This window comes from Phacochoerus africanus, chromosome 5 (assembly GCF_016906955.1).
Source record: "Phacochoerus africanus isolate WHEZ1 chromosome 5, ROS_Pafr_v1, whole genome shotgun sequence".
NCBI lineage: Eukaryota > Metazoa > Chordata > Mammalia > Artiodactyla > Suidae > Phacochoerus > Phacochoerus africanus.
This window is the reverse complement of record NC_062548.1, coordinates 122,517,943-122,545,474: the sequence shown is the minus strand read 5'-3', so window position 1 is coordinate 122,545,474 and position 27,532 is coordinate 122,517,943. Positions and strand designations below refer to the sequence as shown.

The window sequence follows — 27,532 nt, the reverse complement described above, 5'->3', positions numbered from 1 at the left end:
AGGTAGAGAGCCCTGGGAGAGAGCAAGGCGAAGGCCTGACACAGGGCCAGGCGGGAGACGGCAGGAGTGGATGCAGCCTCCCTTACGGCGGAGGCGACCGGCACTCATCCGGCCACGGCCCGGCCCAGAGCCACGCTCCCCTCCAGGGAACACGCAAGGACATCGCCAGGGCCAGAGGAGATTCAACCACCACCACAGCCCGAATGACAAGTACCGTTTATTAGTTACACGAATGTGCCCAGCCACGGGCTGAGCGCCGTCCCACGGACCCGCAGAGATAGGCACAGTCACAGACCCCTCCCCGGCCCCCGCATCGCATCCAGTCCAACACTCCGGGCAGACAGTCCCCGTAAGGAACACAGGACACAGGTTCCCTTCATTTGGACGGGGCGTCTCTCTGTGTCACAGACGGTCCCCTCTCAGCGCAGCCAACAGAACAGCTGGAATGTTGTCAAATTAAATACACGAGCGCAGGCGTTCCCAGGAGCCAGGGCAGGAGGCCTCTGGTCCCAGCAAAGGTGTGGGCAGAGGACCGTCCAAGATGGCTGAGATGCAGGCCTGGGCTCCGGGCCTCGGGGGGCCCATGGCCTCAGGTCAAGCTGGACTGGGGCCCACACAGCTTCGTCGCCACTTAGGAGATGGTCCTTGGAATTTGGCAACACAGAAATGACCATCGGGCCTTGTATAACCTTGGCTGAACCTGCCAATTTTAGCAAAGACAAAACACAAAACAAGAAACAAAGCAGAGGGACTCTGGCCCCAGACTCCCTCCCCACGAGAAAGACGAAGGCACAGAGCTTTTAGCCACGTTTCCCAATATCATCGGCATTTAGCGAAAAGGCAGGTCGCGGCCGCCCAACCAGCACAGAAAGAGGCAAAGGCAGTAGAGTTCACATGACTACTTTATATTAAAGTTTATTACATTTGGAAAATCTACTGTACAGGGAAAAACCCATTGGATTAAGTAGAGTTTTGCCAAAAGCAAAAGACTATCACTCTTTGGAACATTCCTGATTCCAGCCCAGGGTAGGGCCACAGGAGCTAATCAAAAGTGAACCTGGTCCTTCGTGGGGCAGCTCCGTGCCAGGTGTGCTCAGGATCCCCCTCGTCACCTCCCAGGAAAAAGCGGCCCCCAGAGAGAGCATCAAAGGCAGGGCATGTCCCTGGGAGGTGCTCGGGGCCCGGCCACCCCTTCTCCCATCCCACAGTCCTCTCTCCCCGACCCCCGGCCTGGGGGTCCAGGATTCAATTCTTATTTGGGCTCCTCAGCATCACAGCCGGCCAGGCCCCAGCCCAGGCCCCAAGTTCGCGGACACGGGCGGGACTGCTCAAAGAGGTGACCGCCCACGGCCACCGGGATCAGCCAGCCCACCAACGGGGCCACCTAACAGACACTCCATACCCTGTTGCACACACGAGCAACAAACTCAGAGACGACACACCAACTAAGCCTATACGGTGGCTTCCGGATTTGGTTCTCCTAGTCAAAAAAACAAACAAAAAAAAAACAAAAACAAAAACACAACAAAAAAACGAAAACAAAAGTCTTCTTAACCCTGATGCTGTCTCCTGGCCGTAGATTAGGGAAGCGAGATGGGCATAACCAAATCAACTTACTTAACTTACCTCGGAAGTAACAAATCTACTGGGCTACGAACAAAGAAACTACAGGAAACATGTGCAAAAACAAGTTGACATCTAAATGAGACCTTCCCAGAAAACAGAGGGAATTCTGACCTCTCCCCGCCACTCAGCGGGAAATGCCCCCAGGCCTGTTGGTCTCTACAGGTAAGTGCTACAGATGGGTCAACCCTCAGCCCTGGCATCTTCCAGCCCCGGCATCTTTCAGCATCAGCATCTTCGAGCCACAGCATCTTCCAGCCCCGCGGGCCAGCCGGCTCCAAAGCAGTGAGGTCCCCTTCCCTCCAGAGCTGGGCCGGGGGGCGCTGCTCCTCTGTAGAGACACTGAGTCGGCGTGGTGGGGTGCCAGGTGGAAAGGTTGGTCATACACGAGAAAGCCCTTGTGCCCAAGTCTCCAGGCAGAAGTCAGAGAAGCAGAGGAGGGTGCACCCAGGACTCTGTAGGCAGGGAGCTGCCGGCGGGGCTGGGAGCGTGGGGGGGTGGCGTGGTGGCAGGGGACACAGGGTCTGCAGTTCTTCACAGAAGAGGCAAGTGGGGGCCTAGCGAGTGGCGGGGGGAGGGGGGAGGTGGGCCCCCGTCAGGCGTAGAACTCCTCCTGCCTGCTGGGCTTCTGGTAGGCGCCCCCGTTGGCTTGCTTCGGCTCCTCCAGGGAGTAGCTGCCCTCGTCCTTCTTCTTCATCCGGTACAGCATGAAACCCACCAGGCACACGGCAAAGATGAGCCCCACGAGGCCGCCCGCGATGACCCCTGCGGTGGCGGAGAGAACCGCGGGCTCAGCTCGGCGGCTCCCTGGCTGAGGGCTGCCGCCCCCAAGGTGGCCTTGGCTGCAGGCAGCCCCGCCAGGGCCCAAGACAAGCCCCCAAGCCCACCCCCTGGAGGGAAAACTCACCTCCCAGCACTTCCTTCCTATCCAGGAGGCTCTGTGAGGCCCCCGTGGTCCCCTGATCCACGGGCGGCTCATTCCGCTGGTCCGGATCCAGGGCGTCCCCGGCTGTGTTCTCCCCAGACACGTCAAAGGTGAAGTCCTAGGGGAGGGCAGGGGCGGGATCAGGCTGCGGCGTCCACGGCCGAAGCCACATCCAGTTCCGTCTTCCGTCTCCCACCTCCCTGGCCACCGCTGCCACCAGCTCAGACACTCCCGAACCCAGAGCCCCCTCCCCACTGGGCCCCAAAGCCAGGTCCCTCTTGCCACATCACACCGGACCCTGGCTGCACGGTGGCAGAGGGATCTCATCAAGTGATACAAAGCACACGTTTTCATGGGACGATAAACAGGCTCACTTTAGTGTAAGTAACCCTGCGGTGACACCGTAAGATAAAACGACACCGGGAGAGCTCGCACCCTCGCAGCAGAGGCGGGAGTTTAGGAAGCCCTCTGTTTGGTGATCCCGAAGGACTCTGGCTCTGGTCTCGATGTAGCCTGTCTTGCCCTGGGCTCAGCCCTGGGCACCCGGGGAGGATGGGACCTCGGTACCCCATCCCTCGTGGTGGAGACTACGACATGCTCATCAGACCTGGGGGCCCCGGGAGGATGGGACCTCGGTACCCCATCCCTCGTGGTGGGGACTCCGACGTGCTCACAGGTCATGGGGGTAGGGGGGTAGACTGTGCCAGCTGACTGGGCCAGCACTCCCGCCCCGATGCACCGTGCTCTACCAGGCTCTTGGGGCCACCCCACCTCTCAGGAAATGCGAGGATGACAGTGCGCCAACACTCACCGGCTCCCCAGAGCCCTCTCCCACGGGAAGCTGGGTGGAGGCTTCGCCCTCAGCAGCCTTCTCAGTGGTGGCAGGACCTCCGTCCCCCACACCAGGAGTGTGAGGGTCAAGCTGGCCACGACCTGCGGGAACCGAGGTCTCATGGTGGTCAGGCGGCACATCCCTGTGGGGATGGGAGGTGGCGGGCACCTGGGCCGTGGTGGCTCCAGCAGTTGATGCCCGGTGGGTGGTTGGGTGCTGCGTGGTCTCACTGGGTGGGTGGGTGGCCTCTTTCTCCTGGGCAGTGAGGCCAGGATCCAAGTCCAGGAGCACTGCCCTTCCCCTCCCAGGCCGCTCGCCAGCCGGCAGGACAGAGGTGGAGGTGGCAACGGTATCTGGGCTGGTGGGCTCTGGAGCCGTGGGCGTGGTCGTCAGGAGCCCCATGTCCTTCCAGGTGGAGGGGGTCTGCTGTGACAGAGTGACGTCTGGCAGAGCACCTGCAGGGCCAGAAGCAGAGAGAGCTTGTGGGGTGGGGGAGGCCCTTGGAACATCAAGACCACTCTAGGCTGTCAAGAAAGCCCAGGCAAGGACCCCTGGTTCTGACTCCCAGGCCAACACAGCAAACCTCTCTTATGGAGAGAAGCTGTGTTTCCTGGGGAAGAGCTAGCTAAGGCTAAACTCAACTTGGGAAAATGGGCCAGGAAAGCTACCCTCTCCTGCTGCATGCACCTGGGTTCAGCCTAGTCTCTGGAGCATGAGGGACCAAGGTCATCTGAGAAGGAACCTTTCCCGGGACCGCTCAGGCCGGCTCCCTGGTGGAGGCATCCTCCAGGGACCAAACGCCGTATCTCAGCACACACACCTCTCTGGCCCCCTCCATGCTCCCATCTACCCTCTCCCTAGAAAGGCCCAGGCTTCCAAGAATAGAAGCTTGAGTCTGACCGTCTTACCTCCCAGGTCCTAGGCCCCTGCCTAGGCCACTTTCCCCATGGATGACCATAGCCCTTTTCTTAAGGTGGTTGTTAGTTGTTGTTTTTTTTTTAATTGTTATTTCCCCAATACAATTTTTTTTTTCCTTCTGTACAGCATGGTGACCCAGTTACACATATATGTACACATTCTATTTTCTCCCATTACCATGCTCCATCATAAGAGACTAGACATAGTTCCCAGTGCTACACAGCAGGATCTCATTGCTAATCCATTCCAAAGGCAACAGTTTGCATCTATTAACCCCAAGCTTCCAATCCACCCCACTCCCTCCCCTCCCCCTTTTCTGAGATCTAGTTCAAGAGCAGCTCCTGTGGGGAGTGGATAAAGATGTGGTACATATACACAGTGGAATACTACTCAGCCATTAAAAGGAATGAAATAACGGCATTTGCAGCAACATGGAGAGAACTAGAAATTCTCATGCTAAGCAAAGTTAGTCAAACAGTGAGACAGAAACACCAATATGTTATCCTTTATATGTGGAATCTAAAAAAAGGATACAACGAACATCTTTGCAGGACAGATAATGATTCACGAACTTTGAAAACTGTATGGTTACCCAAGGAGACGGGTTGGGGGTGGGGGCTAGAGGGACAGATGGAAATGCTGTAAAATTGGGCTGTGATGATTGTGGTACAACTATAAATATGACAAAATCCATTGAGTTAGAAGCCAAATAAAAGAAAAGGAACAAGTCGAGATACTTAAAAAGAAAAAGGAGCACCTCCTCTGGGAGGCCTCCTTGACTACCTCCAGCTCGAGGATTTCACTCCCCCAGGGAAAGAGGAAACAGAAACAGAAGGAACATTCGTTGAGGATCTGCACCCCACCGGGTTCTGTGCAGCCTGACAGCTCCCACCAACCTTATGAAGTCAAGATATTACTCCCATTGCACAGATGAGAAAATAAAGGCTCGGAGAAGCCAAAGAACTCTCCAAAGCTTGCTCAGTCGGTTAGAAAGGAGACTCGGGCCCAGGTCTTTCTGTGACAGGCAGACCCCAGGGCCTCACAGACGGAACCCACAGAATTCCCTCTCTCACCCACACACAGGTTTTCTCCTTGCAGCGCGGACCCCATTCCCTCCCTCGCAGTGCTCTCCAGGCCCAGCCAGCGGGCTGCTTGGCCGCCGCCTCTGGCCCATGGCAGCCCTCAGGCCCACTCACCTGCGCCCGAGCCAGAGAAGTTGTCAGAGTCATCCCCAGAGCCATCCTGATCTTCAGGGGGCACATTTGTGGCCACGGTTTCCTGGAAAGTGAGCAGCAAGGGATGTGAGTGGAGCCTTGGCTATTCTGAGGTCCCCATCCTAGAGAGCTGGTTCAACCATGCCTGCCCGCCCATGCCAAACACACACACACACACACACACACACACACACACACATACACGCACACACAGCCCAGGAAGGAGGCCCTCGGGTGTGGCTCAGGACCCTCAGCTCTGGGCAGCCCTTTGGTCCCCACCAAGGCTATGATGATGCAGCCTGGGCTGGGTGCTGGGGTGCAGAAACACACAAAGAGGGGGCAGGGCCCTTGCTCCAAGAAGCCCAGTCTGCCGAAGGCACCCCAGACCTCAGAGGAGCAGACAGGAGACAGCGTCACTGGGAATACAGGCTGTGGCCCCCACAGGACCAGAGTCCACCCGACACTGGGAATCAGGTCCCGGGGGCCACGGGCCAGGGAACTTCAGGCTCCAAGAATGGGGCTTCCAAGGGCCCCGGGAACAATGTCACCACCACCTGGCTCTAGAGAGGCCTCCTCCAGGCCTGCCAGGTGCCAGCTGAGGTGGACACTGAGGGCCCCACAGGGGGAGGGGCAGGCCCGGGTACCAGGTGAGATGTCTGTGCTGAGGTCTACCTGCCCACACAGGACAGCCCCGAGCCTGGCCAGTATGCGCCTTCCCACACTCAGCCAGTTTTCTCATCCACAGGAAAAACTGGGTCCAGACCCACTTGGGGAAGGAAGGACAAGGGCGCCTATTAGCCGGGAGAGAGATGAGGCTGGTCTAGAACGGGCCCTGCACTAGGGAGGCGCCGACAGATGGGCTGTGAGCCTGGGATGGGCCCTGTGTGCAAACAGCCGCCCCAGGAATGCCGCCTGCCTGGCCCGGCCCAAGAGGCTGCAGGTGCCAGAGTACAAACGTCTTCCCAGGCCCCAAGGCAGGGGCTGTGCCAACAGGACCAGGGAGTGGGGCCAGGACACACCTGAGCGGGCCTGCATCGAAAGCGGTGGTAGGGGACCCACCCAGCCCCTAACCCTGGCTCTAGGACAGCGGGTGGGGAAGGGAGGACCCGGCAGCCAGATGGCAGGAAGAGTAGCCACAAGTATCCTGCTCGGCAAAAAGACTTTGACCCAAATGCCCCTGCGCTGCAGTCCCAGGGCCAGAACAAGCCCTGAATAAGGAAGCAAAGCAGCTTAGTTCAGAGCACACAGGCCTTGCAAAGCCCCTGACTCTGCCACTTCCTAGCTATGCGGCCTTGCGGACCTCACCGCTCACAGCCTCAGTCTTCCCAACTGTAAAATGGGGGCAGTAGTGATAGCTACCTCCTAGGATTGTTGCAAAAGTTCAGTGAGTGATGCACAAAAAGAACCTAACAGCCTGGCTCGCAGGAAGCACCCCATCAACAGGGGCGGCCGCTCTACCTCCGGGAGCAAGAGCCACTCAGCCTGGGGAAGAGGACTCTGGGGCGGTCTAGGAAGAGGTGGCACGGAAGTGGGTAAAGTTTCAGGAGAAGAGGGGGCAGGAGGGAGCCAGTTCACAGGCGCCTCTGTGCAGACTTGTCAGAGGGCAGAGCCCAAGGCCGGGCTCCAGGGAGTGGGCCTCCTCCGCGCAACAGGCCTCGCCAGGTCCTGGCCACAGGCCTGAGTGGAGCAGAGCAGGGAGGGACAGACAAGACGTTTGGCCTCCCGGGGTTGCCCGAGACAGAGCTGGAGCAGGTGGAGGCTCCAGCCCAGGTCAGAGGGACGCTTCAGACACGTGTAGAAACCGCGAGGCTAGAAATACCACTGAGCTTCCTTTGAAAGTACAAAACCCAAACTCTGTCTCCTCCCCCTCCACTGTCCCCTGGCCTCCATGCAGAAGCTTGTGGTGCAAGCAGGGCCCACCTGAGCTGCCACAGCCCTGCCACCATGCAGCCACAGTCCCTGCCCTCTGCCTGCACCCCAAGCCACATCCTGTCCTTCCTGTCCCCAGGTGGCGCTTCCAACACCTGTCTTGGCTCCGCAGAGCTTCATGGCTGCCCCTCACCTCCCCAAAGACTGTCCCCTTCGAGAACAAAGAACACCGCCCCCCAGGCAGACGCAAAGTGGGTGCCCCTTCTCAGACATACTCCCAGCCCCAGGCCCACAGCAGAGGCGCCCAACAGGGCAGCTTAAGGGGGGCAAGGATTCAGGGGACCCTACCCACTCACACTCACCGAGACCCCCCCTTCACGTCATCCAGCACCCTTACAGCTCTGGAGGCGGCCCTAGGAAGCCACGGTCCAATGCCCACCCTCGGAGAGAAAGCTGGATCTGGAGCATTGGGCAGGGCTGCAGCCACACCGGCCTCAGCCGCACTGTGACGTGGAAGCCAGGGTCACCGGGGTCAGGCCTTCTCTCAGAGGTGGGGGGCTGAGGCCCACAGAGAACATCACGCACCGGGAGCCCATCAACTTTGAGGCACCCCCCCAGAAGCATCGCCCGCAAGGCCCAACCTCTCACCCCCACAGAGAAGCCCCAACAGGTGAGCTGTTTTCCCAAGAGAAGGGGTTCTGGCAGGACTAGCTAAGACTTTGGATCTGCCCAGTCCCTAGAAGCAATTTGTTTCCTCAACTCTGCCTGGCTTATCCCTCTGAGATCTTGTTTACACAACAAGCTCTTAAGCAAACACTTTCTCCCCTGAAACCGGCTCCCAAGCCTCAGGGCAGCCTCTCCCCTTTTGGGCTGGGTCTCCACACAGGGGGATGGGCTGGGGTCACCTCCCAAATCTCCACTTGAACCTCCTGTGACAGCCACAGCTCCCTGGGGAGGAAATGAGCAGAAACTGCTGAGGTTGAACTCGGATGACCAGGTGCCAGCTGATGCTGGAGTTTGGGGTGAGACTTTCCAGTTTCACCACTTAGCAGGCCCTCGGGACTGGGACCTGAGGCCAGCTGCTGCCAGGGCCCCACGCGGGGCTCCCCTCTGTGAAGCCTCTGACACCATCCCGAGTCCAACTGGCCACAGCTCAGGGATGCCCTGCTTGGAACACACCTCAAGCAGCTTGGGAAGATACAGGCAAACCAGCCATACCTTTAATGCGGCCTCTTTTTTTTTTTTTTTTTTTTCCCCTTGGCATATGGAAGTTCCCAGGCTAGGGGTTGAATTGGCGCTGTAGCCTCCATCCTACACCACAGCCACAGCAATGCCAGATGCGAGCTGAATCTGCTCATGGCAATGGCGGATCCTTAACCCACTGAGCGGGGCCAGGGATCGAACCCGCATCCTCATGGATACTAGTCGGGTTTGTTCCGCTGAGCCACAACGGGAACCCCTAATGGGGTCTTCTAAGGCCCAGGAAAACCCATTTTCCCTACAATAAATCAAAGACCTTACGAATGGAGCTAGACAGTCACACATTTGGTGTGCTCAAGGGAAGAGCCAATTTGGTTCTTTCCATCGGCCTGAAAAGCCAAAGCCAGGTTTGATTCGGGTGGGGGTGGGGGTCAGGTTGTGGGGCAGTGTCTACAGACTAGCAGGCAGCTTGCTCCCCTCTCCTGCCATCTCTCCCTCTCCTCTGCCCCAAGGGACCTCCTTCCCTCATGGCCCGTTCCTCTTAAGGGAAACCTGCCCAAGTCTCCTCATCGCACTGCAGGCCCCAGGAGTCATGGGATGAGCATGTTGTCCTCCTGCAGCAAGAGTTCCTGACCCCTGCCCGGCAGACAAGGGGACCACACTTCACAGGTGGAGATGGGACGGCATGGATAAGCCAGGGTCAAGGCTACCAGGGACGGAGGCTCTTTGTCACTGGGCTGTCAGCCATTCCCAAGAGCATGTCCAGGGTCGGTGGGCAGAGCGCTGGCAGAGAAGCTTCAAGAAGGCAGCCTCAAGCCCACTCCTGCCAGCTCTCATCCCTCACTGGACAAAGAAGGGCCTGGGGCTGTGCGGCAGCATCCCTCCAGGACACCTTGGGCGGGAAAAGTCCCTTGCGAGGGCCACAAGTCAGGATGCCAAGTAGGCATCTCGGGGATGCTCAGGTGAGGGGCTCCTAACTCCAGGCTGACCGGAGAGGTTGCCCGTCTGGCCTCTGACCCCAGCCATCCCATCAACCCACAGCCACCAGGTCCAAAGAACTGTGGTTTCCACCCCACACCCTGAATCACTAACATGTGTCACCCACTGCTTAGCTTGAGCGATGGATACACACAGATCCTTTAAAAAGCATTACTGAGGTCACATGCCAGATCAGGCCAAGGTCACAAACTTTGATATTAGAGGGTCTTCAACTTCAGAACTCAGGGGAGCAGCATCAAGGGGTCTTGGGGAAAAGGGAGAGTAACAGAGGGTCTGGTCTTGGCCCTGCTGAGCTCCCGGGGTACAAGCATCCCGCTCCAGGAGGCTTCCAGAAGGGAGAGCTGCACAGGCTGTGGTACAGAGCATCACCCTGCCCCCATGAAGCCTCCAGCCAGACCCTGGAGAGGTCAGGACAACACTCGGCCCTGAGTCACAACTTCAGCAATGCAGGGGTCTCAGCGGCGGGGCAGCCTCTGCAGCAGAGTATGGGAAGGGGAGGCATGGGTGTCTGTAGGTGTCTCTTGCTTATAATGCTCAAGTGTGGGCAGAGAAGCCCTGGCTGCCATGGTGGGAGCCCAGTCACTGAATCCTAGGCCGACTATTCATTCTGGAAGCCAAGGATGCAAAAATAGCCCCTTGGGAGTTCCCTGGCGGCACAGCAGGCTAAGGATCTGGCGCTGTCACTGCTGCGGCACAAGTTCAATCGCCAGCCCAGGCAATTCTGCATGCCACAGGCTCAGCCAGAAAGAAAAAAGAACCACCCCTTGTCACAGAGCCTAGGTCACAGTCTTCCCCAAGCAGCCAGCCTTGGTGCCCCTGCTGGGCCTGAAGACAAGGGGCGGGGGCCCCCAATGTGTTCCAGGAACTCAAGCTGAGGAGTCAAAAGGCAGGTGGGCCCCACAGTCATAGCAGGATGTTCCCAGCTTGTTCCCAGCCCATCAAAATCCCACACTGCACCAGGTAACCTCAGGAAGCTTAAATGAGATTCGCAGTTTCTGTTTCTGTCTTTTTAGGGGCGCCCTGCAGCATGTGGAGGTTCCCAGGCTAGGGGTCAAAATGGAGTTACAGCTGCCGGCCTACGCCACAGCCACAGCAACGCCAGATCCGAGCCGAGTCTGTGACCTACACCGTAGCTCATGGCAACGCTGGATCCTTAACCCACTGAGCAAGGCCAGGGATCGAACCCGCAACCTCATGGTTCCTAGTGGGATTCGTTTCCGCTGCACCATGACGGGAACTCCAGATTCACGGTTTTTCAAAATCTTTTTTTAATCCTTAGTTTCTTGGTCAGATCTATGGATCTAAGCGGGAAGAGCTGATTCCCCCACATTCAGACTTCACAACTTTCGGGGGCTGAGGCGTCTAAGCTATGGAACCCCAGCATCACACAGACAGTATCAGGATGTTAAATGAACCAAAGGTGTTGACACCATCACAGGCATCCAGGCCAGGGTTGGGGGGAGGTGCAGGCTCTCTGCTTCGGGGTCTCTAAGAATCACCAGGGGACTGTTGGAGATGAAGGTTTCTGAGCTTCATCCCCAAGGCTGATTCAGTGGGTCCAGAACGCCCCGACTCTGCATATTGCAAGCTCCCAGCTGCTGCAGGCGGCCTGCAGACTGCACGTGGAGAAGAGTCTGGACAAGAAAAGTTCTCACTCCAAGTGGCCCAGGGGCTAAGACTAGGGGAGGCAAGACCGCCCACCCCCACCCGACCCCGCTGACTCAGCTAGACGAGGCGCCAAAGAGCCCTGTAAATAAGCGCAACAGGTGATCCGGAACATTCTCCTTACGCTGCTGATGCATCCATTCTGCACAGTCCACACACTGCAGGGCCCGCCTGTGGAAGAGGCCTCGCTGTGGAGCTGAGAAAACCCCTCAATCCCCAGCAGTGCGAGAAGCAGGAAACAAAGCAAAGCAAGACTCTGTCCTGAGGCTGAGCTGTGCCTCCATCCTGCCTGCCTGGGGCTGAGCGGGACCCCCTCGGTTCTCCAGGCAGCTGCCATCCCATCAGCTGACCTGACTCAGTGACCAGGCAGAAACCAACAGGAGTACAGAGTCACCACTGCCCTCTCAAGGGGCCCCACCAGTGAGGCCGAGGAGCAGAGAGGGAATCGGGAGCTACAAAGCCTTGGTACCATCGTGGGAGTCGGGGGGTGCCTGCTGGGCGGAGATGGCAGGGAAGAGAAGGTTGCAACCACCCAGCCCTGCTCCAGCAGCCCACTAAATGCCCTGGAGCCCTGCAGCAGTGGGGTTGGTGACTCTACCTTCTCCCTTCTGGAGGATCCCTTGCACCCCCTCTTTAGCCCTGGCTAACATGGCCTAAGCCTGGACCCAAGGGTTCAAGTGGTCCAAACCCAAAGCACCTCGGATCAAGAGTCTCGGGAGCCGGGGGGGGGGGGGGGGTCCGAGGTGAGGAGCATCCGCATCAGGGGACACTCCAGGGTGAGGTCCCGCTCCACTGCTCTCTTGCTGGGGCCCTGGGCAGCTCTGCGCCTCCCTCCAGACCTGTTTCCCACCTGGACAACAGAACGGGCTTGGCTGGAGAACCCCAAACCCCCTTAGGGCTCTGACAGGTGGGAGAGCCCCTTTTCAGTGAGGCCAGAGGGGCGTGGGGGTGATAAGCTGGCCACACAGACACCCGTGCGGGGCTGGGTGGGAGGGACAGGACCACAGCCTGGAGCCCAGGGAGACACGGGGCTCCCCCCGCCCCGGGAAATCACCTCCTTTCTGAAGGCTTCTTTCCTAACTGGGAGCTGTCAGAGAGGCATGCCGAGGCCACCGAGGAGGCCCCGATCTCCTGGCTTTGGTCCCAAGATCCTGAAATCTGCCCCCTAAGACACTTCTGGAAGGAGGGGACCCCACCGGGGCCTTGGCGCAGCATCAGCAGGCACAGTGATTGATTTCTCAGCTCACCAAGAGCCGAGTCGAGCTGGGGCCTGCAGCAGGGTGATGGCACAGTGCACGGCGGGAGGGACCTGGAAATGGGCCCCCAGGGAAAAGGGGCTTCTTCCACCTTCACCCTAAGAATGCGCATCTGTGAGGGGTCCCAGGGTCCCCAGGGAGGAGCACCTCTCAGAAAGCCTCCTGGGCATGCATCCCTTCCCCTACACACACAGACAACCCGCCTCTGCTGTCCCCACCCTGGCACTCGGAGACAGACGCCCCCCGCACCCCGAGAGTCCAGGGCAGGGCCGAGGTGCAGGTTTAAAGACCCCCCTTGCAGCAGCCCTCCTCGGGGCATGCATGACAGGGCTTTCAGAAGGGAAATCTGAGGTCAAGGTCAGAGAGCCCTTCTCCTTGGAGGATCCCAGGGGCCAGGGTTGCGTCCAGGGAGGGGGGATCCTGGCAGCCAATGGCAGCCCTGATGCCCGAGCCGGGTCAGAGCTGCCACCAGCATGGCCAAATCCACCGTCTGGAGAGCTGTGCCTGCCTCACTGCCCGCGTGCCCAGACTCGCCCTAGAACAGCCCAGCTGAGGGCTGGGTGTGGGGCCTGGAGCTGGAAGACCAGTTCCTCTGCTTTTCCCCACCTGCCAGCAGCCGCGCCGGGCAGGGCAGGATTCCACTCGGGCGATGAGTAAGGCCACCCAGCCCGGCCCTGCCAGCCTCTGTGCCTGGTGCCAGACAAGGGGTGGCCAGGGGAAAGTGACCGGACTCGCAGAAGCCTGGGTTATAGCCTGGGCTCGACTCCCAACCTACCAGATGACCTTAGAAAAGACCCTGCCTCCGCTTGCGCTTCTGCATAATGGGCTTGGCCGAGAGGTGACAAGAGGCTCTAAGTTCCAAGTCTGGGGACCCAAGGCCCGTCCTGGAGGGGCAGGGCACCACCAGCATGGTATTGGGGGGGTTGTGCCTCGACAGCAAGTCGGGGAAGGAGCCCCTGATCACAGCGACTTGGTGTCACGTCGGATCCAAGGGGATCATGGCCTAAGGATGCTGGAGATGTCCCAAATCAAAGTGACTCTGGGGATGACAACTGTCAACCCAGAGGGACAGAGGGAGCAGCCACCGCCCCCAGCACTTGCTCCTCCCCCAGCCCTGGCCGTCCCAACAAGAGAGCTAAGGCCAAAAAGGCAAGATCCCCCAGTCCGCTCCCCACGAGGGCCCCTCAAACTGCTCTCTTGCTGATTAATCCCCAGACTGCCTGGCTTGGGGGCCCAACACCTCTGGCACGTGGGCTTCTAGAGATATCCTCCCCCTGCTCTGGCTAAATAAAGTGTCCTCGAGTTTCAAGGAGGCAGAAACTTGCAGCTTTTGACACACCTGCAGCCAGTCAGGGCTCCCGCTGTGGGGGTGTGGAGGAGGGGGAGCCCATTATCACCCAAGTCTCTCCCATCAGTGTCCCTGCAGGTGCAGATGAAATTGCCCCTGGGGAGGCTAAGGGCTGCTAGTCACTCACACTAGAGCATAAGTCAGCTCTAGGGAGGAGAAGCAGTTCTGGAACTGTGGCACTGGGGACGAGAAGGAGCTTTGGAAGATGGGGAAAGATTGCAAAGAGGAGGCTGGAAGATGCCAAGAGCCAACTTTTGAACCTGTGTCAGAATGTGGTTGCCAGCCAACTCCATACCCAGGAAAGAACGAAGTTCCCTTTGCTCCTGCTTAAGCCACAGCTATCCACGGCTTCTCCTCCCACGTGCAGAAAAATAATGGGTGAGTCTGGGAACCTGCCTCTGGGATAAAGTACAATTCAGACCAAGGAGGCACCACGGTTGCTGGAAGCCCAGAGACACAGGAAGGGCAGAGTGTCCTCAAAGGGGTCCCATGGCAGAGTGGAGCCAGTGCCTTCCCGCCAGAGGGATGAAGGCAGAATTTTCTGTGAAGGCCAGGTCTGACCAGGCTGGGCCTGTTCCCCAGATCACTGGTGAGACCCCAGCCCAATCGAAAGCAAAGCACCCTAGGCCCCTTCACAGTCAGCCTGCCCTCCTCCGGGGCCTTTTGATGGCTGGAAGATTTGCACAGCTTCAAATGCCCGGCCCTGAGTTCCCGGGCCCTGGCAGCACATGGCAATGGTCGGTGCTAAGGCGGGTGAGGGGACTGTGGGTACAGCTGCCATCTTAGGGGCTCAGAGTTACCCCCAAAAGGGGAAGACGCCTTAACACTTTGCTCCGGGCTCAGAACTACCACGCGGTGGAAGGACGAACCCGAGGATCTGCCCTGGGCTGGGGGGGTGCTGGGGTCCCTTGAAAAAGAGAAATGTCTGAATTAGGCCTTGCGGGGGAAAAATAGTCATTGCAGCTCCTATTTCTTGAGTACTCTGTGCCAGGTTCACGTCTAGGCACTTTATCTGAATGAATGCATTGGACACCTCATGATAACCGTAGATTCTAGTACTGTACCCATCTTCCAGATGAGGAAACTGAGGCAAAGGGGACAAGGCATCTGCGCCAGGGCACACCGCCACCGAAGCGTTCAGAGAGGGTCTGAGGCCAGGCGGTCTTGCCCCAGCAGCCATCCTCACCACCCGTCACAGGGAAGACCGTGGGCTCTCTGACCCTCAGGAAGAAAACAGCCATCGTGTCCACTGCAGGTGGCACAGGGAAAGGCACAGAAGGCAGGAGGACCCTGAGGTGGCGCTCTCCCCCTCCCCCCAGGCCTGCCCTGCTCCTACTCCCAGGACCACCCCCCCCACCGGCCCCGTCTGCAGTTCTGGGCACAGGCCACTGTTCCCCACAGCTGGGGTACCCTGCTGCACTGGCCCGAGACCCCTCCCAGGTGCCCTGGTGTCTGGGTTCACCCAGCCTCCTCCCGGTGCCGCCAGCGCCGCCCACACGTCCTCGGGGCAGGAGCCAGCCAGCCCCTGGCAGAGGCTCCCGCAGAGGCGAGCAAAGTCTGGCCTGCCAGTGAAGGCTCATATTTCTGAGAAGGGGCAAAAGCCGTGTTTGCAGGCCCTGCTACGTCAGCACACGGGGGTAAGGCCAGCTGGCCATGCTCAGGGTGACAACTCCACACCGGGGCCGGGTCAGACTGTCCCCCTTCCCCCAGTCACAGCCACCGGGGGCTCTCCCTGGGGGACTCCCTAAGCAGTGTCAGCCCCGAAGCGCTCCCAGACCTGCTCCTCTGAGTCCAAACAAGAAGCTGCCAATCACACCACATATGTTATTTGACAGGATTTTTTTCAAAAGCTTTTCGAAGCAGGACTTAAAAAGCCCAGTTTATGGACTTCCCGCGTGGCTCACAACGAAAATCCCAATTTACACAGGAGAAAACTGAGGCTTAGAGGCAGATAAGAAATGTGCCCAACACGCCACAGGAAGGAGTTCCTGTCGTGGCTCAGTGGGTAACGAATCTGACTGGGAACGATGAGGTTGCGGGTTCGATCCTTGGCCTCCCTCAGTGGGTTAAGGATCCAGGGTTGCCGTGACCTGCGGTGTAGGTTGCAGATGTGGCTTGGATCTGCAATTGCCATGGCTGTGGTATAGACTGGTGGCTACAGCTCCGATTAGACCCCTAGCCTGGAAACGTCCATAGGCCGTAGGAGCGACCTTGGAAAAGGCAAAAAGTTAAAACAAACAAACAAAAAAAGATGTCACAGGGAGAGGCTGGAAGAGCCCAGGACACAGGCTGACACCATCGCACGGGGGGCGGGCATCCCCTAGAAGGGGGTCTGGAAGAAGGAGCCGGTTCCACAGGAAGGGGGCGGAGAGGGCTGAGGCTGGGGGCTCTGCGCCTCACAGCTCCCAGAACCCAGGCGGCCTCAGCCGCGGCCTCAGCACCACGAGGACCTCGGGGCTGCTTCCCGGTCTGGACCGTCCCAGGGCTTTACAACAACCAGGCCTGCCTCGGGGAATCTGCACCTACACTCACCGCACAGACCCTGGCCCCCCTCCCAGTATCTGTGGATATGTGGGGGTCGAGGAGGAGAAACAGGGGCAGAGCCTGAGGACCCCCGGCCCGGCCCAAGTGGGCCCGTTCTCTCAGCTGGCCCACAGCTCGGCGGGCCCTGGCCAGCCCGGAGGTCCTGCGGCCCAGCCCACCCCACGCCCCACCCTGGAGCAGCGCAATCGTCAGGGAGAGCAGCACTGCACCCAGCAGTTTTCTCAGGCGAAGCTGGGGTGACAACAGTCTCTACCAGTCTCAGGGGTTCCAGAAACACGCTGCAGCCGGGGCCCTGCGAGCCCACACCTGGCCACATGTCCCTCTAGGACGCTCCTCGGAGATGGGACTCCAAGGCCCTGGACAGTGTCGTGTGCGCAGGGATGCTAAGAGCCAGCGCTGATAACCCTGTGCCCCCTCCATGGAACTGACATAGTCAAGTCCCCAACCAAGTCAGAGCACCAGGGCATGAAGCGTGGCACGGAAAGGGCAGTGCAAGTCGTCCCGTCCTCCTGAGGCCTCTCCAGGGAGCTGGGCGCACGAGCCACCTCGGCCTCCACAAGTCCCCCACCCCCACCCCCCAGGACAGAGCCCAGAACCCTGGCTCCTCAACCTGCTGGGTGGCAGAGGTTCCCCCAGCAAGGGCCAGCGTGGCCACAGGAAGGTCCAGGGAATCCAAGTGGGAAAGACTGTGAATTCAATGTCATGTGGTGGGACAGTTCCCTTAACACCGCTGGAGACCAAGAGAGCCCAAGAGTGGTCCCAGAGCAGGACCGGCAGCCTCTGCCACTTGCACCGCCCCCATCAGGGGGACCGCCTTCCCTCAAACAGAAAACGCCCTGCCTTACAGCCTAAGCTCCTGATCTGAAACTGCTGTATCGTGGGACTCAGGGACAATCCCTTTCTCAGGCTGAATGACCTTTGGTTGGCACGGCCCCTCTGGCCTGTCTGCACAGACCGACCCTCCTGTCTGGTCCCAGGAACAGTCACCCTCTCTTTCCACCTGCACGGGGCTGTGCACACAGCAGGCAACCAGGCTCCGGGCTTCAGATCTGGTCAAGCCAGGTAGGGATCGCCATCCCCCAGGCTTGAGGCAGAACTCTCCCAGGGCAGCAGGAGCAGAGGTGAGCCCCATCGAGACGCCCACGAGTCCTGAGACACAGCCAGACCCAAATGCATGACCTTGCCTCAGCCTCTCACACCCTCCTCCCATTTCACAGATGGACTCACTGAGAGGCTGCACAAAGTCACTCAGCAGTAAAGAGGAGGGTCAGTGCCCGGCACACAGTGGGCTCATGGACCAGGCTGGGTGAGTCTCAGGGGAGGAGCCGTGGGCCTGGCACCGTGACTCAGCTGATGAGCGGAGCAATACACACGCCCGCCCTCCCCACTGCCCCAACCTGCCTGACACGGCTTCCGTCCCTGCTGATGAGCGGATCTGGGGCTGGTGGCCAGGAGGCCTGGGTGTGTGCAGGGAACATCACCTGGTCCCCACTCCCAGCCTGACCCTGCCCAGAGCCTCCATCCGCTTCTGGTTCCTAGACTGAGCCCTCTGGCCACCTCCTCCAAGCAGCCTGCCCTGACTTCCACCCTCACAGATGATCCTTCGGGCACCCAGTGCTCCCTCGAGTCCCCAGGGGAGTCATGAGGGAGATGCCTGAGCCCCCACCAGGTCCCCTCAGAGCCACGTGCACCCTTCCCGGGACAAGGTCTGAAGCAGGGAAAGGTGCTCCTTAAGCACCTGGGGAACCGCGGCAAGAGGGCAGTGACCAGTCCAGGTCGCGCAGTGGGGAGGTTAGGCTGAGACCAGGAGGGACAGGTGTCCTGGTCACCCTTGTCTACAGGAATAACCTCCACAGACTTCTAAACCCCGGGGTGGAGGAGGGTCAGCGCCACAGTTAGAAGGGGAAAAAGACCGCAGTTAAAAGGGAGGGAGAGAGGAAGACAGATGGCTTCCTGGTTTCTGAGGAGGAAGCTGCCGACAGGTGCTATAACCTGGTTTCCCCAAAACCGCAGCCTGGCAGCAGGGAAGCCCAGTGGGGACCACGGCGGGGCTGCCCAGGAAAAGCTCGGCCACAGCTATACCCACGCAGGGGGCCCACCACTACACACACACACACACACACACACACACACACACACAGCTTGTGTGGGGCTGCAACCCACAGGTGAGTCACTGGGAAGAGGAGATATTTTTCCCAGGGCTTTAGGCCAGAGGAGGAGCAGCCTCTATATATAATCAGGCAGAACCACAGAGCCTTGTATAAACGCAGGAGAGCAACCCCTCACGCCTTCTCTCTCCTGACCCAGTGGCCCCAAGCCCCACAACTGCCCAGTGCACCCCCTCCCGTAAGCACGCCTCCACACACCTGCAGGCCCGCCAGACCCCCTGGCTCCCCAAACCTGCATGGCAGGACAGGCAGCAGGACCCTTTCCAGAGGAAGCTTAGACCACCTTCCCCCAGGGTGCCCCTGTGCCACCCCCTTCCCTGTCCCCGCTCCCCCTCTCCGGGGCACCGAGCTGAGCTGACCAGGTGCCCCCGTCTTGGACCTGGAAATGCAGGGGACTTTCTTGCCAACTCCCCACCCAATGTCAGCATCCTGAGGACAGGCAGAAGCGGTAACATCACACGGATAAAGCTAGCCCTTCTTGGGGGGGGGGGGGGCAGGGGAGGGGGAGGCTCCCTGTCCACCTGGAGCCAAAAGTTGCCTAGTTGCCGAAGGGACCCCAAATGCAGGCGCTGGCCTCTGTGGCCTCGCCTCTCTGGCCTGGACCCCAAGCGTGCCTGCCCTCCCTCGGCACTGCCAGCGCGCGTGGCTGCTCAGAGGGAGGGTCCAGAATGCGGGCTCCCATCTAAAGCCCAGCCTCTGCTGGAACAGCTGAGAGGGAAATGACACCGTGCTGAATCTGTTCCAGGGTGCAGGATCCTGGCGCCAAAAGCCCTCTTTCCACAAACTCCGCTAATCCCATTCCCTCTCTCTAGACACAATTACACAGGCCCTGGGGCGGGGGGTGGGGGGGGACTTTGAACCCAGGACTCCAAAATTCGTTATTGACTAGGAGGAGGACATCAGGGAAATGTTTGTTCTGTAAAAAGCCCAGGACTAGGGGTCCAGGACTAGAACTCATTTCATGAGCCGTCCCTCGTGTGGCCACTCCAGCAGCGGGCCCTGGCACCGGAGGGGGCGAGGAGGTGGGCCCAGCATGGGAGCCAGGACTCCAGGGTTCTGGTCGCCCCACTGGTGCCATGCTGCCTGCCTTCCAGGCTTAAAAAAGGATCTCCTAATTTCCACAAATGGCTCCTCAGTGCCCGAGATGAAAGTCAGGGCAGGCTGGCTGCTGCCCTGGGGGCAAGTACAAGGGCCAGCCTGGCAGGTTCCAGCCCGCCTCCCAGGCTGGGCTCCCAGAGCAGACTTGTCAGCCCCTCGGTTTCTTCATGCCACACACATCTGCACACACGTGTGTACAAATCCTAGTTCTTCCAGGCTGATCCCTCGGAGGGGCTCACCTCGGCAGGCCTCATCCACAAAATGGGGCCAGTGACCTACATGGTAAAAGTTTGGGGTAAAGGTGACATAAGGATGCAGAAGAAGCACCTAGCACTCAAGAGCAGGCGCTCGACGAAAAGCAACCCTAATTCTATCACAGTGAACGTCCCCCTGGCATTTTCATTCCCAAACACTTTCACGCCTCTGTTATGCAATGAATCCGCAAATGACAGAATGAGGACAGGGAGAGCTGGTATGATGTCCGCTTGACACAGGACAGCAGCGAGACTGGCAGGTGAAGTGCTCGCCTGAGACGATGCCGTCAATTACCAGCCCTGTCCCAGGGCTCTCCTGCCTCCAAAGCTGTGTCCAGCCTGCCAGATGGTACAGGTGCACTGGCACCCAAATAAAACTCGATCAGAAAATGGAGACAGGACCCAAGCTAAGAACGAAGGCACTGGCCGATCAGGATTTATGGCGAGTGGGCCTTGCTGGGTCCAGGCTACCTGCGACTGGCAGAGTCACAGCTTAAGTCCGGTGGAAAAACGTGGGGTCATCATCAGGTGCTTCTCCCAGAGGTCATGGACATCCCCTCCCCAACACCCCTTTGTTATTCTAGGTACCACGGGGGTACCACAGAGGTCCCAGGTGGGTCCACGAAGGCACAAAATCCACGTACAGGTCATAAACGTCATTCAGAGGTGAGACCCTTACTCAGGGCTGAAAACGTGTCTTCGAAAGAGTTCTAACAGTGAGGACTAGTTTCTACTCCTGGACAAAAGTGCCCATTAGAAGTGACCTGAAAAGCTGCTTGTTACACTTAGGCCCACAAATGTCACTTTGGGCTGCTATCAGACAGGGATAGAAGAAGAAAAAGAGCAAACCAAAATTCTGAATGTGCCAACCTGGAGGGACCAGGGCCAGGGGCAAAGTGATTGATCTTCAGAACCCAATCAACCCAGGAGACGGGCCCTAACCGACCACAGTGACAGCTAGGAAGAGCTTGGCGTTAAACTATGCTGAGTATTCTTTTGTTAATAAAGGAAGAGAAATAAATATTTCAGGGAGTCAGGCCCAAAGTAAGAATACTTTTGAGGGTAGGACGGATTCTTAGCTTACTGAAAAAACCTGGATGCCAAAGATACCTCATTCTCATGGGATCTCAGAATCCAAAATTCTGCTGCAATGAAAAAAAAAAAAAGATTCCTCCAAAACTGCTAAAAAAAGATTCCTCCAAACTACTCCAAAAATTCAAGCTTTTCATTAATTCTTTCCAGGCTTCGCTCTTTTCTTTTCCCTCTCCCGACCAATCTGGGTTCATGAGGTTTTACTGGAACCCACCAAGAGCCACAGGTAGAGGCTTAAACCAGCCCCACCCTCCCTGTGGAGCTGCAGCCAGGGGTGACATCATTCCAGAAGGCTCTGAGCCCAGGCAGAGGCAGTTCGTGCCTCCCCCAGCCCCCACCCACTCCACCAGGCCGGCGGGAAATGTCTCTACTAGCCCCCATAATTAAGGCAAAAAGGGATTTTATGCCTTTCAAGACAGAGTAGAGCGAAAGAGAGGAAAATAGCAAAAAAACTTTCCAGAACAAGCAATTTTTCTCGCCTGGCAGAAACAAAAGATCCCGGAATCTCTCACACACAGAACCACACTGAAACCTTTTTAGACAAACCTGTTTCTCGTCTCCTGGGAGTGGATTTGAGCAACCTCCTGCCCTACAGCCTTCCCTTATCCAAAGTCAGGTGCCCAGGATCACACCCTACCTCACTAGTCCCCAGGGGGTTCTGACCTGCTTCCCACCAGGGCCAAAGTGAATCCTTTGGGAGAGGCCAGATCTCTGCAACCGGTGGTCACCTCCTATTTCACCAAGTCCCGCTGCCTTATTTCTTTTAGGAAGAGCGGAGCAAAGGGCTCTGGAAAAGGATTTTATGTCCCCACTTTTTTTTTTTTTTTTGGCGGAGCCTACAGCATACGGAAGTTCCCAGGCCAAGGATCAAACCCACGCCACAGCGGCAACCCAGGCTGCTGCAGTGACATCGCCAGATCCTTAATCCACTGGGCCACAAGACAACTCCTAGGTCGCCATTTTTAAGGAAATATGGACACCGAATGTAAACGAGAAAGGACAAAGCACAGAGCTGGGAAAAATAGGACAAACCAAACTCTATAAAAAAGAAAACGAAAACCCCAGCTCTGAGCCAAGAGTCTGACCCCAAAGCTTAGTGCTTTCAGGCTCAGCTCAACCGCCCCTTCCAGGAAGCCCTCCCACCACTGCAGCTCTAAGGAGCCTTCCTCTGCCCCTCCTTTCCCCCTAGAAACTCAACCTCTCTCTGCTGTGAGCTTTGCTTCTCTGTAAAGTATCAAAATTTCCAGGAAAGGAAGAAAAAAACAACATCTGCTCCTTCCCAGCTCACAGAAACACCCTGGAGAAGACCGTCCAGAGAAAATCTTTAATCCCATTTGCCTTCCCCAGTTAAAGGGTGCTCTGGGATCCCAGCTCAGAGGCATGCCAGGCTCGGCGAAGGCAGGCAGCAGAACCACCACCACCACTCCTCCTGACTCTGGCTGGAAATTGGTGAAGTATTGCTGAGGTCCCAGCTTGAGCCTGGAGAGAGTGGGGGCATAACTACTGGTTCAAGGTGCAATCTGTATCCCACAGAAGACACGACCTTCACGAGCGAAGGAGAAGCCAAATGCCCATGTCTTGAAAGCACCTGAAAACCAGGAGCACCCTGGAGACCCAGCTCAGAAATCCTATCTGCCCCCAAGGCTCCTCCAGCTAGGGCACCCCTTAGGCACACACTCCAACTCATCCGCAATTCACGAGGCACCGGGGACCCTTTCCTAGACTCCGAAAGGCTTCCAAGCACAGCAGTCACCTGGGAAGCAAGAAAGGCACCTCACAGATCGGTCTGAAAAACACCTTGCCTGAGCCAGACCCTGTAAAATACCCCAAGGCTCTCAATAACTAGAGCTACTATTATTGTAGAGGGACCTGCTTCCAGAGGGTTGGCTTGGTGTTGCCGAGAGACTTGGCCGGAAAATACACTGTAAGTGGAGGACCGGGATACCCACCCCCGGCCGCCGCTCCTTGCCCTCCCACGTGCCTCCTTTTGCCAGAGCTGGGGAAGTGAGCCGTCCAGATGTGGTAGCGAGAGACCGCCACTTCCGGAAGGGGGCGAGCCCCCTGGGTCCGCACCTCCCCTCTCCATCCCCGGGGATGGCCGACCTGGCTCCCACGGAGCAGAGGAGAGGACCCTGGGACTCGGGCACCGGCTGTGGGGGCTGTGGGGGTGGACGTGAGCACCCGGCGGCCAGCGCTGACACCTGGCGGCAGCCCAGGTCTCAGTCCATAGTAGGCTGGAGCCGCGGGGCGGTTCCCAGGAAAGGGTTACCGGGGCCGAGAACAAAGCGCCCCCTTTGGGGAAGGCGGGCCAGCGGACGGCGGCTGGGGCGGGAGAGCACTTTCTGGGGACCCTCCGGATCTCTTTGTCGGCCAGATCCCTCTTTAGAGGCGACCCACCCCTCTCCAAAGGTGGGTGCTGGAGTTCTACCCCACGGCCTCCCCCCAGCTTCGGGCTCCACGTTTGTCCCCCTTTTCTTCTAGCTCCACTGGGCGGGCCAAGGGACCCGCCTTCCCTCCGCGCTGCTCCAGCACAAAGCCAGGCCGGGGGAGGGGTAAAGCCATTCCCGGGTCCACTCGCGTGGAAGCAGCCCGCGCGCCCCGACCGTGCCCAGCGCAGGCTCTCGCCCCTCCGCAGGCAGCACAACTTCAACAGCCCAGAAGTTGGGTTCCTGCGGGTCTCTTGCGTTCCGAGGCCAACTTCCCGGAACCTCCTGCTACACCCGGCCTGGTTCCGTTCGGCCAGCCAACGGACAGCCGAGACCCCACCTCTGTCCGCCCGCCCCGGTCGCCCGCGCAGCCCTGGCTGGGGCTCCTTAGTGCACACGCCCGCCTGCTCCCGCGCCGACTCTGCTGCTCCCAAACTTGCCTCTGCCAGAGGGGCCGGGCGCCCCGGCTCGACCGATCTGGTTTGAATTAGGGTCCGCGGGCGGGGCGTATTAGCCGCGATCTCGGCATCCTCCTGGGTCACCGGCGAGGGGCCCTGCCACCGCGGTGCCCGGGGTGACTGGGTGGGAGCCGGCGACCCCAGGAGCCGCCGCCGGCTGGCTGGCTTTTTCGCCACTGGAGCCCTTTTACGTAATTGAGCTCGGGGCCCCGGCGCAGGCTCTGCTCCACGGGACGCCCCAAGCCTCCTCCCGGAGCTGCGGAACCCACGCCCCCCCCCCCCGCCACTCCCCGACGGCGGAGGCAGTTGGGTCAAGAGCCCTGATTTCGGGGCTCCTAGTCTCCCCGCCAGCCTTGCTAGCGCGGGAAGAGGGGAAGTCCCCGCTTCCCCTCCCCCTCCACGTGCGGTCGCCGGCATCGGCCGATCCGCCAGCCCCGGCTTCCCGCCACCTCCCGGCCAAGCCCCCGGCCGCACTCACCAGGAGGGCCGGCTGCAGGCGCAGCGCCAGCGCGCAGAGCCAGAGCCAAAACGCCGCGCGCCTCATGCTGCCCGGACCAGCGGCGGGAGCGCAGCGGGTTGCGCGGGTCAGGGGTGCGCGGCGCGGAGCCGTCTGCGCGAGGCTCCGAGTCGGCTCTGCGGGTTGCGCTGCGCCCAGCTCCCTTGAGCGATGCCCAAGCGCGCTGCTGTCCTAGGCGAGGGCTGCGAGGTCCCCTGGCTGCAGTCCTCGCTCTGGTGCTAGACTCCTCCGGCTCCGCTCAGCTACCGCTAGCACCTCTCCCGCCGAGCTCCGCCTTATAATAAACCCGCAGGCCCTTAGCCGTTGCAAAAAACTCGCCCCCAACCCCCAGCTCGCCAGGTCTCGGGGCCAGCCCCAGTCCCCACCCCCTAGAGCCCCGCCCCCTAGAACCCCGCCCCGCCCCCTGAGCCACAGGCCCGGCCCCCAAGGAACGCCCCAAGCCCGGCTCCCCAGCCCCGCCTCCGCACCGCGCCAGGGAAGCGGAGCCTCGCCTACCCCCAGGGCCACGGTCCCCGCGCGCCGCGGTTCCCCGGGTTTCGGCTCTGCTGCTCCGGTGTTCCCGGGGGTTGGGGACTGGGCGCACCCCCCTACCGCCCTGGCCAAGGGTTTTGAGGCTCTGCCCGGGAGAGTGGCGGGAGGGGCGGGAGTTGGTCCTCGACTGCTGGCGCCAGTCTGCAGCGCCCTCTGGGCGTGAACACCGAGCCCCCTCCAGGTGCGCTGGACTCCCGGATCCGGGCGGGAACACTTTCTGAGGCTGTGCGGGGGCCCGAAGTGATGGGCCCTTAAATCAGTGGCCCCTTCCCTGGCTGCGGATGGTGCTCTCTGCGCCCTCTCACCCTGCACCCCAGCACTAGTTTCCACATGCGCTGGCCTTCTGCCAGTGCTGGAAACTCGGGGCCTTACTTTAAACAGCTGGACACGCCCAGGAAGGGTTGTTTAAAAAAATTAAAAATTTTTAAAGGACTTTTCAGTGTCTTTCTATAGAAAGCAGTGCCCTCTCTCTTCATCCTCTGAGTCAAAAGGAAAAGCAAACAGCCTTGGGCCCAGGTGACTTCCAGCCTGCAGGTCTGAGAAGCACCACTGGCATTTTTGTTCCTTCGTGATTCCCTGAGGGGCCTTAGACCTCAGTGGTGCCATCAGCAATCCCGAGCCTCTGTGTAGGTGTTCAAAGACCATGGAAGGTCTGTAGAGCAAACGGCCTTGAACGAAAAGGGGAAGAACCTGCCGGGCCCTGCCTGCAATGTGACCTTGGACCTGGAGACCAAAGATACCGACTTCCCCACCCACCGTCCCCATCTCCGCCTGCAGAGCCTCCTGCAGGTTCTTAAGGCCTGAAGCAGTTCTCTTAGGCCTTGATTTCAAGGATCATCTAACCGCATGGCACCAGGCAGGACCTCTCCAAGGAGTTCAGGGCGTCCTGACAGGTTAAAAGGCCCTTTGAATAGAAAGCCATGAGGGTGTTTGCCAGGGGCTGGCTCATAGTCTGAAGTCAGCTCTCTAGCCCTTTCGCCTCAATATGGAAGAAACATAGGTCAGTTTGGAATTTTGCTTTTCTCTCCTCCACAAAACAAAGAAAACTGGGGTCAAGGAATATTTGTTAGAGCCTCTTTATATTATAAAAATGACCAGTTGAAGGAGTTCCCTGGTGGCTCAATGGGTTAAGGATCTGGCATTGTGACTGCTATGGCTCGGTTTCAAGGGTTTTGATCCCTGGCCTGGGAACTTACACATGCCATGGGTGCAGCCAAAATAAATAAATAAATAAAATAAAAATGACCAGATTATTTAGAAATTTACTCTTTCAAGCTGAAAGTAAATCTGGGCCGATTAGGAAGAGGAGGAGCCCTAAGGAGGACACGTACACTGAGAGTGGAGGTAGAGGGTCAGGGTTTGCCTTGACCCAGCTGATTGCTGGCCTGCTTGCTTCTTCTCCCAGCCCGGGTTCTGCAGGAAAATCTCTCCCTCTCAGAAGCTCTTGAAGTCCCATAGTACCCAGGACCTGGGCCTCCTCAAACCCCTGTGGCCCCGTGGAATGCCACAGGAACATCAGCCCGTTTGCACTGCTGTGGCCAATCTGTCTGCACTCATCGGTTCCATCCTTGGGATCCCCCAAACCTCCTTAGATGTGGCAACTAAAGAGTTAAGTCTGGCTGAGCTCGGGCCCTCAAGCCCCCCCTCCCCCATCTGGAGGCACTAAGGCAAGGCCTTTGTTCTGATTTGTGTTCCTAATATGGGTTGTTATTATTATTACTATTATTTTGCTTTTTAGGGCTGCACATACAGCCTATGGAAGTTCCCAGGCTAGGGGTTGAATCAGAGCGGCAGCTGCCTGCCTACGCCACAGCATCAAGGGATCTGAGCCACGTTTTCAACCTACACCACAGCTCACTGCAACACCAGATCCTTAACCCACTAAGTGAGGTCAGCAATCGAACTGCATTCTCATAGATACTAGTTGGTGTTTGTGGGAGTTCCCGATGTGGCACAGTGGTTAACGAATCCTACTAGGAACCATAGGTTGCGGGTTCCGTCCCTGGCCTTGATCAGTGGGTTAAGGATCTGGTGTTGCCATGAGCTGTGGTGTAGGTCACAGACATGGCTTGGATCCCGAGTTGCTGTGGCTCTGGCGTAGGCAGGCGGCTACAGCTTGGATTAGACCCCTAGCCTGGGAACCTCCACATGCCGCGGGAACGGCCCAAGAAAAGGCAAAAAGACAAAAACAAACAAACAAACAAACAAAAAAAACTAGTCGGTGTTCGTTACTGCTGAGCAGTAACTTCTGCTTGTCTAATTTTTTAAATTAGAAGATGCTTTCGACCTCAGCTGCTAGCTTCCCCTCAAGTATTGAATAATAGACATTTATTGCATGTGCCTGTATTACCCACTCACCAACAAAAACCTCACAGCACTGGAACTTAAGCCCTTCCCACTCTTTGGCTTTGTCATCTCCTTTGTGGCTCCATCTTCGAGATGGTGGCAAGATGCCAGTATAGTTTCTAGCCAACAGAGCTAACACAGCCACTCCCAGAAATGAGGCCACCTTCCACTAGTGTCTTTCTTAGGAGTTAGGAAATAGCTCCCTGAAGAATCCCCTACCCCCAACACACACACTTTTCTCCTCATCTC

The 27,532-nt window shown here is 58.5% G+C and overlaps 1 protein-coding gene across 1 annotated transcript; it reads right to left on the bottom strand.

The window, feature by feature from the left end:
* Positions 1-199: 199 nt before the first annotated feature.
* On the bottom strand, positions 200-24,731 carry SDC1 (syndecan 1). Its single transcript, XM_047782579.1, has 5 exons — positions 24,368-24,731; positions 5,495-5,576; positions 3,360-3,835; positions 2,531-2,666; positions 200-2,388 (listed from the first exon to the last, which is right to left on the bottom strand). The coding sequence occupies exons 1-5, from the start codon at positions 24,431-24,433 to the stop codon at positions 2,219-2,221; spliced, it is 930 nt and encodes a 309-aa protein (XP_047638535.1). The 5' UTR covers positions 24,434-24,731; the 3' UTR covers positions 200-2,218.
* Positions 24,732-27,532: the final 2,801 nt, after the last annotated feature.